The sequence below is a fragment of the Sinohyriopsis cumingii genome, chromosome 7 (genome assembly GCF_028554795.1).
Source record: "Sinohyriopsis cumingii isolate HCF-2022 chromosome 7, ASM2855479v2, whole genome shotgun sequence".
Classification (NCBI taxonomy): Eukaryota; Metazoa; Mollusca; class Bivalvia; order Unionida; family Unionidae; genus Sinohyriopsis; species Sinohyriopsis cumingii.
Window position 1 is genome coordinate 75,312,332 of NC_142967.1, and position 12,342 is coordinate 75,324,673.

At 36.7% G+C, this 12,342-nt stretch overlaps 1 protein-coding gene across 1 annotated transcript; it reads right to left on the reverse strand.

Annotated features, from left to right (window-relative positions):
* Nucleotides 1–565: 565 nt before the first annotated feature.
* On the reverse strand, nt 566–2,623 carry LOC149795538 (uncharacterized). The gene has a single exon (XM_089963817.1). The coding sequence runs from the start codon at nt 2,621–2,623 to the stop codon at nt 566–568; it is 2,058 nt and encodes a 685-aa protein (XP_089819943.1).
* Nucleotides 2,624–12,342: the final 9,719 nt, after the last annotated feature.

Below are 12,342 nucleotides of genomic sequence, written 5' to 3' on the forward strand. Positions count from 1 at the left end.
TACTACGTACAATGTGGAGCTCTGAGGTTGTGGTTCTATTGTGTCTAGCGTCTGGCTGGTTCGGACGCAGGTCTGGATTAACCCGTGGACTAACAAGGCTATAGCCTTGGACCCTCATCTTTTGTATGCCATTATATATACCCTCTATTCCGATACGTAATACACACTAAGGCCATTCCATCCTATTTTCCTTAGCCACACACTTGGACAAGTTATAGGTTGGACAATCTGAAAGGCACATTCAAATGTCTCCTGCACCCATTCCGCAATAGTGACTACTCTTTGTTTCTGTTAACAACTTTAGCCACATGTTATTGATGTTCACGAGGAGATCGAAGCATGGATCTGAATAGTGTTAACGTACAGAATAGGTCAACGAGGGCAATTTCTCATCATTAGACTTCTGTAACTGGCAAATAGACATAAACAATACTGTCTTTTGAGTTTTCACTTTGTATTCTAGGAAATACATTTATTTCTTGATTGTACTGAACTTGTTGGTTTCAATTCAATCATTTACAAAGTTTAATTCCACAGAATCGTAATATCTGTTCTTAGCCAACGTTTATATAGGTTCCACTGAACCACTTTCAGCAAGATCCTTCGACTTGGAGCATTTGGAAAAGAATTGGTTAAATTTAAACGAAATATTAGCCAGTTTGCCCAATCTTAATTTAGTTCCTTCTGTTGACATATCTGGAAGCTGAACTACAGTGCTTTCTACATTGGTTGCGTTCTTTTCCTCTAATTTGCAGATGCGTTTCAATTTAGGCGAAAGCGAGGTGAATGCGGAGTAAAACGGAAGTAGGAATACAAACCAAAACATAAATACAATTGGATTCGCTGTTTTAAAATATAGGCAGACAGCAATTACCTGTATTAAGGCGTACAGTGAATATCCCCATAAGTGTTTCAGACTAGAAACAAATGGATTTGAGAGTCTGATTTTTTCTTCCACGGCCCTCTGTGGAATCGACTGGACTGTGCCCAAGACGTTGTCTATCCAGGACAGGCAAATACGGATTGTACCGACTACAACCTCTGGGGTGAACTGGCTGATTGAGACTATTGTCTCCAAAAGCATGACTTTATAGTCTTTCATGTTGCATGCTACAAGCTTTGGGAAGACGGCCACCAAGAATATGACGATAATAACGGAAAGGTAAGAATAATGAAGACTGACGCTACAGTGAATATAGATGTACAGCAGCAGCAGTGGTTTCATAAGCATTTGCCGTAAGGCCAGATGAGCAAGGTAGAAACTCACAAAATCAAACTTGCTTGGTGTTCTCACCTTGGTCTTGTTAAAGCTTTGTCCCTGAACTATCTTTTTTAAGAATCTCATTATCCAGCCAAACGTATTTGGCCACGAATGCATGGCGAGAAGAATTTCACCCCTATTCAACCCCATTTCGCGAATGTTCCAGGTGATGTAGTTATAACATGGCTTTTCTGATAGGTAAACTCGTCTAACATAGAGAGGTTTCGTAATGGCTCCCACAAATACATCATGGCTGAGAACGTCCACTGGAACACGTTCAATCAGGTTGTCTTTGGTACCAATTACGTTGTCAATATACGCACGATTTTGTATCAATGCCTTCCCAAAGAATCTTGATTGACCAAAGACGGCCATAACAGCATTTGTAATCGGTTCGTATAATCCTTGTTGAATAGATTGTAAATGCATGAAAATTGTGTCGTCTGGTTCACAACGAAGCTTTATTGCTGGCTGAATTATTGCCCTCTCCGGATGTGCTGCCGCTATCTGAAGTAGTTCGGTCACTGAACCGCTAGGCACTCCATTGTCGGCATCAAGGACGAGTGTGTAATCAAATTTACGTTCAAAAATATTATTGACATCATCAGAAGCATGAAATAGAGGCTGTCCGTAGGGACGAGCACTTTTTCCGTAATATTCCGGATCACAGTAACTGTATGCTTCATAATTTCCTTCTGACAACAACATCAAGTCCTGGTACTGTCCACACATTCGAAGGACACGACTCACACGATGCAGTACCATGAACTCTTGTACATATTTGTCACATATATTATCCAAATATTCCCGAATAAAGACTGGTGTATCTATATTTACGAACATCTGCCAAACATTTTTAAATCGAATGGGATCTATGGATTCATAATGTCTAATCGAAAACGCTAATCCTTCATTATACAGTTCTTTGTAAATTATATCTTTATATGCGTTTCGCTTCTCTAACTCACACTTTTTCAGTTCTTCATCGTTTGTTGAGCTCACTAGGACAGCAGAAACGTTTGGTCCAAGGTTACCCATGTACCCTTTATACATGGTTTCAAAACACTCGTCGATGTCATCTTTGCTTGTTGCCAGAAGGTTGTAGTTCAAAACTACGGTCAATTGGTTAGCTGGAGCCTTCTCGACTTCACAGCAGTGTCCCCTCACAATGAGTGTCGCAATCGTTTGGACTGTAATTTCTAAGACGGAGCCCTGTATAACGCTTAAGAATATTACAATTACGACTCCCTTGACAAAGCTATTATGGGACCAATCAACGTTGATGATGTTTAAGAGGACGGCTCCTAAACTGAGAGCCAGCCATAATGAAAAGTACAGAAATAGTCGCACGATTTTCCTCATAGTGACAGCAGATTGGAGTTCACCTCTTGCGACTGTACTATCAATTTTCTCTTTACGAAACCTGTAAATAAATAAATAAATAAATAAATAACATTTTTTGTTGATTGTTACAAATGTGTATCTGTTGACCCTCTAGTATAGGTAAAGACTTATGCAGTCGATAAAAAGGCGTCATCAAAAATGCATTATAATGCACTGAAAAAGACAATAAGCAGTCTTCAACTAACTTTTGATAACTTGTTTTCTACGTGAATCGTACAAATTGTCAGTGTCTGAACTGATGCTATTGAATATTCTTTGGCAGGGATTCATAAAATATACCTGTTGTTCTCTAAGACAAATAATACACATATTTAAGAAAAACTTGTGATTAAATATGACAGTAAATTTCTTTATGTAGCTAATATTTCTGTCATCACAGCCATAATCATGTCTGAAAACTATGAAGAAATCAGTAATAGATTAGTATCGATTGAATAATGAAATGAAGTCATTATCCAAGTTTGGATGCAGTCTCTGTTATCGAAATTATTCGCAAGCCGACTGATACACATAATTCACGACTGAGTGCAACCCACCCACCCCCCAAAAATAAATAAAATAGCACCCAAAATCCTTACAAGTAAACTCACAAGTATTAAAATCTGTTGTTTGATGATGTTTGGTTCTGAAGTCTGTTGGAGAGTTGTCATCTTGCTGTAGAACCCCAGTAATGTTTGCTATATCAATTCGCGCAAGAAAGGTCTCAACAAAAATATAAAAAAATGTCTGCATTTTTGCACGAAAACATTAATTTTTTGGAAAAAATACACAGTTTGAAGAGCTATCTGTACAATCTAAATTTTGGAACTTGTATTTATTGATACATTAATGCGACCGTTAATCGCACTGATACTGAATTGAGGAAAAAAATCAATTTTTAAAGTGGAAACAATTTCGCCACTATCAGCAAACATTCCATCTATCTTAATACGGGGTGCATGTAACGTGACTGTCACTTTGCTTTTGTACAAAACCGTACTGTATTTATAATCTCTGATTCATGTCGGGATTGATAGCTTTGCCTATACTGAAAAAGCCGATGCAAATTGTTTTATTACATATACCATAACAATACATTATGAGAAGAAGAAGAAGAAGATGATGATGATAAGGATTTTTCACCTAATGTTCCACAGTTCAATGCTACGGTAAAATGAGCGCATCATCCAATTAGATGCGTAATGTGTATGTACTTGCCACGACCAATTGTCATTATGGATTAAACTTACTGTATAATACATGATAAAATATAAATTACACCAAAACTTACTGAATACCAGAAGCAATATACCAAAGTGAAAACGTAAATGAAAGTATTCAATACGAACACGTCAACTCTGTAATGGAAACTGAGTCTGCCTAATATTAGTTGGTGTAATACGTACAAGATGCCAACACTATAGTGTTAGTTATTCGTAGTTATTTAAGTAACAACATTTAAAATACTTACTTATTTTTGATCGAAAACAAGTCACACTAGCCGTCGTGTCTCCTCTCTACTCTGGGTGGAGTAGATGACGATAGGTAGGGACGATCGGCCTTTTATAATCCGATCATCTCTTGACACAGTTACCATCGAAAGGGCTTGACCTATGCTCGAGGGTGCTTTACTGACCTGGAAGAAAATGTCACACTCAGTTTTCTCCACTGCCCCGTTTTCATTAGCGGTTCCAATACGCTATAATTTTAGCCCTCGGAGATTTAGAACACCCATATACCAAATCCAACAGAACAGATATGCTATTATTTATGTTTCCAGTTAATTTAAAATAATTTTGTTTTTTAAAAAAAACATTCAGTCAGGTAATTTCAAGGCCTATCATTCAAAGGGTACATTTTTGGACCGATTGTGTAACCGTCTGCTCAACAGTACGTTCACTCCAGGACTTGACTGTAAGCTGGCAGTAAAGTGATAAGGAGTTGTGAAGGAAAGGAGTTGTGAAGGAAATAAAGATGTTTATTATACAAACGGAACGACTTTAATGAGCGTCGGGATGAAAACAGTAAGGAAAAAAGAACACTTTAATGAGCGTCGGGATGAAAACAGTAGGGAAAAAAGCATAGATGAGAAAAACGTTTTTTTTTCGTTTTTTATTTTACGTCGAAAAACGCGATTTTTTACGTTTTTTTATTATATATTTGGTACTTCCATTTTTTTATCATGGCCATACAGGCGGTCCTCTGTCATACTCTAGATAACAAATATCGACCAATAATGAATCTATGATGCTAGCCTACGATACTTTACGTAAACTTTAAAACTGGTATGTAGTGTGTAAATAAGCAAAATATTGATTTCTGTGTTGCCTAAAAACTACTGGAACGTTTTTTTTCGTTTTTTATTTATTGAGAAAAAAATGTGTTTTTTACTTTTTTTATTTTAATTTTAACTTTTTAAGATCTATGGAAAAAAGAATACCCATGAAATATATCTACCTTCTACTATATTTTGTTGATTACTTTTTTGTTGATAATAACGTGAGTTTATGAAAAGAATTAGACAAAACAGCGCTATAAAAAATCCTGAAAAGAATTACTGAATACATTATTCAGCAGAGAAAGCGTTTGAGATGAAAACGGATACTGCTGGTATCAATCCAGTGTGAGTGTATTGGTGTAGTAGTTATGAAGCGTACCATGGTGCATGAATTCATGTATTCAAATTTGCGTCCTAGATACAATTTGTGGTTATATAGAGTGATGGTCAGCACATGTCTCGGCGTATAATTAGGCGTAAAATTTGATGATTTAAAAAGAAAATAGCACCCAAAAATATAATTCCGAGTAGATTTCATAAAGTGCATCCCTTATTATGAAAAGGCGATGTTCAATGACTAGTGTTTGGCCATAGTATGACATGTATAAGTTTAGATAAAATTACATTAATATAGGACGAGGCAACTACAAGATATATCTACCATTTGATTCCCACGACAGCCATTCATGGAGAGTTTAATTTGTGTTAAAACTTCATTAGTTCATCAATTCTGAAAAATAAGTTTTATTCGATACGAATGGCTAATATGAGATAAGCAATAATTTTCACAAGACAAATAAATTGTCTAACATTTTGGTTTCAATTATTTCGTGTATTTCGTTGCTGTAACCAATCTAATCAAAATCAGGTATTCCACTGTACTACGTAAAGACCCGAATGTGACCGCTTTAAGGTCATGTTCTTGTGGCCTATGTTATTACCATAATCGCTAAATTTATCAGCCAATCAGATTAAATATTATACCGTAGGTTTGGCAGTATGGCTGAAGGGGACCACTCTGTGTCGAACGATTTGATTCACTTTCGAATTTCTGAAAGCTACATTTCAATTGGTTAATTCAAAGATCACCAGAACATGACCCATAAGCGCTTGCTGTCAGGACAGTGGAGATCAGATTTTAATCAGATTGTTGTTATCACTAATCACAATTTAAAACTCCAACACGAAACCAACCGCATACAAAGCTCACACATCACTGATTTTCGGACGAAACCTCTGAATCAATATCGTGTCAATCATGTTTTTTTGGTAGACATTAATATTCGTCAGGTGAATGGTCCTGAAATTGTTAAAATAATCTAGTCAGACTTTCTAAAAGTGGAGGATACTTTATTCAAGTCTTTCACACATCCACGGATGAACCTGTCTTTTTAAATCAGAATGAATATGCTTCACATTAGAAGTGGTTTTATGGTCTAGTACAGTATAGGCTGACCGTTTAGGTGTCTGTGGAAATTTTGTGTTAAATGGTATCTCAATTCTTTGTGGATGTGAGAAAATCATATGTTATAAATGTGCATAGGTTTAACATTATTGGACTATTTGGCGGGAAATTCAATATTATAATATTATATTTCTTTTTCCGGGATATTAATCATTGCACAATTAGAGGTATGTCTGGCCTTTTAATAGTACAAGTCTGTCAAAAGGGTCTGCAGGTTTCACTCGAATACATTAAAAAAAGGAAAAATATAATCCCCTGCTTTAAAACATTTTATAAATAAGCCAAAAGTAACAAATCAACAATGTAACTTCAATAACAATAATCTCATTTATAGTAACTTATTAATAGAAGCAATTTTCTCGCGTCTAGGCGGGGTACGAGGGTGACAGTCCACCTGTGATGGGAACTGGGTTTAGCTACTAGGGAACTCGCGACGGGCTTAAATTCCTAAAATTGGACTAATAGAGTACGTCTCTCAGCTAAGACAAATCACACTGAAAATACATATAGCAATATTATAGCCTAAATTACAACTAACAAATAAATTTGACACAAATCTATATATCCAATCAGCTCTTCTATACTAAATCATTATCATCTTTAAAAAAGCAATAGTATCGGTAACTTTCAGAAAAAAGACCCATCGAAACTAGTACCTAAATAAACACTTATGCAAAATAAGGTGGTCGTAGGTCCAGACATCAGGTCCCACCACACAAGATGGCAAAAGATTGGATCAACTTTACGAAGACAAATCCTAGAGTCATCCAAACCGACCCTTCCCCAAAGATAGTGTTATAAGGTGGTCTTATGCCTAGACCAGACCATGATGCACTGACGCACAAGATGGTAATATTAGACTAAATAAAAAGAGACGTCAATGTATGGTTCCATAAAACTGACCCCACATTAATGAAAGTATAATGTGTTAAAATCCAATACCATTAGGTCCAACCGAACAAAGCGGAGAATGCAAAATTGCAACATAATTAAGCAGATGTACCATTATATTTCCATACTCAAATTACCACCTGAATCCTAACCATCAAGCCCAGCCATAAAAGGTGGCAATGATTGAAAACAAAACCATGAAGTAACATCGTAATAATAAAATAGGTGCATGTGTAATTAAAAAACATCTGGACATGCTAATCCTATCACACTCGTTTCTCAGTAACAAATCGTCTAAAACACAGACCACGTATCTTCTAAATTAAGTGCAGGGCGATATATTTCAAACCAACCATGGTTTGATGAAGAGAAACTGACATACAGCGACGGGGCGAGGCCCTTGACGGTCCCTCTCTTCCCTGGTCACTTCCGGTCATGCAAATGAGTATTGTTTTCTGTGCATACAGTAAAGTGTCGGTAGGTGCTGAAAAGTTACTCACCGACGGTAAATTAAGTAGCAAACCGTGCGTACATTAAACAATCTCACATGGTTGAATAACCGAACACAGCTGTAGGATAGACAGACAGACAGTTATGCAATCATTCCTTCATTCATCCCTACTGTTGTGGCTCTTGAAGGACGGACATGTATCTAATCCGTTTGGAAGTTGGAGTTTTCTTACTATCCACTCCAAACCTACCGATCAAGAATGGAACACAGGAGCATCCTCTTAGCGGCCTGTCGGGGTGGGGTATGTAGCCTTAGCAGCATCGGTCATAACTGTGACAGACAGCCTAAGACTAAAAAGTTGAGAGACTTAATCACAGATACCAATACCATCACCAGCTTCGCCAGCTATCAACGGCTATGTTACTACAGCTACTCAACTAATTTTGTTTACTTGGAATAAAGGGCACCATAAACAGGACATTCTCCAAAATATACATTAACCTAGGAACTTTTGAAATCCTCGGGATAAAAACACACTGTAATATCTGGCTAAAATAACGATATTCCTTCCAATATGTAGACAACTGTTACTCGGAAATATGTGAGTTAGAAAGTGGCACCCCTCAAGGCAGCATAATAAGCCCCACTCTGTTCAACATAATTGTTAACGAATCAGACCGATATGTTTAGCCGATCACCCTGGATTGATCTGGAAGATGGGTAACTCCTCTTTTGAAACGGTGGTCAGACGATCGCAGGTATGACTGGATGGGGTTGGTCGATGTGCCAATAGTTGGGGCTTCAAACTATCCCGGTGAAAGAACAGAGTTGATGTTTACGCTTAGAACAAACATAAGGAGACAACAGCCAAAACTGTACCTAAGCATAATAGAAGGTACATTTGAAAAGGTGGCGACATTGCTGGGGATACAATTAGATTAGCACGTAACACGTGGCAACTACATAACAGAGCTAGCAAGACGATGCTGGCAGCATCTGAGCCTCTTGAGGAACTTTAAAGGTAATGATTGTGGAGATGAACAGACAACACTTCGTACATTGTGCAGGAGACTTATTCAGTTCAAAATTGACTATGAGTGCCATATCCATGCTTCGTCACACCCTAAATTACTTAAAACATGGATTGAATAAAGACCAAGCCTTAGTTATCTGCACCAGAGCGCTTGGTAGCATAGCAAGCAAAGAAAGGAAGACTCTCGGATCTTAATACATGACAAGTCGCACCATATAGCTATGATAGAGAGATGTAATAAACACCTCAGACACAAACTGTACATGAATTTATTCAGCAGGTAAACTAATCCATGACCTGAAAAAGGAGTGAAAAAATTATAATATTGCAGGCAGAAATAGCAACATACCCAGATCCCGTACCAAAAGCATCCAAAAGTCCAAAACATCAATATAGCTATATCCACTAATTCCATCAAACATCAATACCTAATATAAATAAAGGTGATAATCCGCTCGGAAATAGAAGGTATGCACAATGTATAAGCTCAGATTTAAACGACAGAGCCAGCCAAATCTCTTGACCCAGGACGTATCTTATCAAAAGCGGCGACTCCAGCTCCCTCCCTCCATAAAAGAAACAACTTCCCCACAAATAAAAACAAATCCAACAAAGCAGCCATATCGGTGAGGATATTTCACAACTGGTTTATTTATACTGTTCAATTTTGAGCTATAAACCAAGTGATTAAATGGACACATAGAAGTCAGACCCTGAAAGCAGTTATATTTAGCGATTCCCTCCGTGTGCTGAGAACTCTGGAATCGGTTAGCTCTACCAGTAGAAAATATGACTCGTAAAGTCTACTTGAAACTTAAACTGCTGGAGCAGAATAAACAGATTGTATAATTCATGTCGGTGACCTTCCATGCTAATATGACTGAAAATGAAGGAGCAGACAAAGAATCCAAAATTATGCCAAGCGAATCCGAAATACATCATTTAGATTACAGTACGATCAGGCAGAAAATCGACCAAAATGAAAGGGGAATTGGACAACATGAAAAATATAAACAAAGGAAAAAGGCGCTAACTATACAATTTAATGGAGCAAGTCCGTAGAAAAACTGTTGTCCAAAACTTGGGAAACCCGTTTGACTACAAAGTCATAAACATAATCAAAACTGATTCAAGTCTTTTGCTCATCTCACCCCAGAAAGTGTAGTCATATTTTAAATGACTGTTCAAAATATGTCAAAGAAGTAAAAGAAAGATTCAGGAAGAACAAGAACAACTGAAAACCCCATCTATATATCTGGATTTCTTTAAAGCAGGAAAACAATGTATGAAAATATCATGGGAAGCGCTTCTGTCATTGACAAGAGATGGAAACCATTATCCCCAGATAGGGGCACAAATGTAGAAATAAAAGGAAAAAATCACAAACAGTAATATAGGAGAAGTTGCCCAACAAAACAACAACAACAAAGCAAAAAGTAATTGTGAGAAAACTAAAAAAGAAAAGAACTTAAAGTAAAACCAATAATTGGAAAATTGCACCAATATTCACTAAATAAGAGAAATTACATTGAAATAGGCCAAAATGATTCCTCGGGAACGGGATAAGTGGGGATTGACAATGGGAGAGGGAATTGGTAGACTGGGCACAGTAGGGGACAAAGCCCGATCTCACAGCAATAAGAAGCTACACTTCCATATAAGGGCATCTTACAAAGAGACGACAAATTAACTTTAAAATGAATATTTATACAAATATTCTCTCCCAGGTTATGTAATTATATCAACAAACAACAACCTTCTTATCTTATTTTCAATCTTTTATGTACCCCAATATCTAACACTTCCTAATTCCACGGCATCACTAACAAAGGATGCATGTACGTTCATCGTACTACAGAAATACTACTCTAAAAAGCAAAAGAAACAACTTTCTCTTAATTACTTCTCTCGACCTTTTGTGGCGACACCTAATGGAAAGGAAAGGAGTAACATGCTCAATAACATTGACCCTCAAGAAAACTTCATAACATATAAGGTGTTCCTAAGCCCAGACCGACAAGCCGATTAGATGACCCACTAATCTGATCCACGCGTAACTAAAATTTAAATGTAATCCCAAGTAAAGACCATCAGGTCCCCATTCCACAATGCGGTAAATGATTAACATTACTCCCTTAAAATTATGAATAAGCATCTGACAACTAATTCCAAATAATTAAATTAGACAATGTAAGGAGTTTATTAGCCAAGACCATCAGGTCCAGCCGCACTATATGGCAATGGCTGGTTAAATTATGAATAATACATGTACATTAAATGGAGCTTCTGTCTAAATATATAGAATACTTTATTATTCGAAAGACATAAAGTTGCACTCAATTTCTAACCTTTATTAACAATCCTCAAAACTAATCACAAATACAGTTTTTATATTCCATGTTAATAGTCAGACATTAGATAAAGTACAAAACAAAATAATTACTTTTGGGAAATGAAACCAAATTTGTTATCTTAGACCAAGTGACGACTTCCAGACATGTTCATGCGCGTATTCCTTTTGCACATTTTCCTCCTTGTCCTCCCTGATATTCGCAATTAAGTAGTGTGCCGTGCACACATTAACACGTCCATTTCGACGAGGAATTAAATAATATACAATGTGTACATTTACCCAACGTAAATTGAGGAAAGAGGGCACACGTTGTAAAGTCAAGGTAAGTAAGCAGTTGTGCCATTCGTCGCAATCCAAAAGATAATAAACAAAAATAGAAAATGATGAATGATACAATTTCAATATTGCGAAGTGAGAATGTTGATGGAAGCAAACGATTGAATGGTGAGGGTGGAGTACCTACCAAATCAGACAGAAAAAGTGGGGTATTACCAGAACCAATGCGATGTTCACAGAGAACTGACCGCACGCACACCAGTAAAGAAGTTAAGAGAAGTAATCGATGAGGAATTAATAAAGATTAAGGTAAAATGGGAGGAATTAATTCGTCATCTGCTTCTAATATATTGATGAATCATTTAAAGTTCAGAGTGGTTTGATCAAGATCAATCCATCATTTGGTGTCTAATAAATAAAAACAGACTCCGGTTGAAATCGCCAAACTATTATTTATGCAGAGATAGAAAAGTGATCAGACACGTTTAAATGAAATTTTTACAGGTGAAGAAACGAACATTTTATTTTCGAACCAGGGTCAAGAGAAAAAAATAAAATTCGGATCGGAGACAAAGACAAGAGACCACAATAGCTCAGTATACTTAGGCTCTTAAGAGATATTTACACAAAGGTCCCGTCATCGAGGTACCTGTCCTGCCTCTGCCTCCAAAGTTTTGCCAAATGTTTCAAAACACCACTGAACCTAGCGCCCGGTCATTGATATCCTAGTTTGCCACGTATTATACGACAATGCACCGGCGCATATATAACCCTCATGACCGACTTCCTAAAGGAGTGCAGCATCCAAACGGTTTCAAATGTTCCGTGCAGCCCAGATTTAGCTAGAAGTGTTTATATATATATATATATATATATATATATATATATATATATATATATATATATATATATATATATATATATATATATATATATATATATATATATATA

What these genes read in the sequence shown, in the direction of transcription:
- LOC149795538 (XM_089963817.1), bottom strand. Translation starts at nt 2,623, where the DNA reads ATGAGGAAAATCGTGCGACTATTTCTGTACTTTTCATTATGGCTGGCT.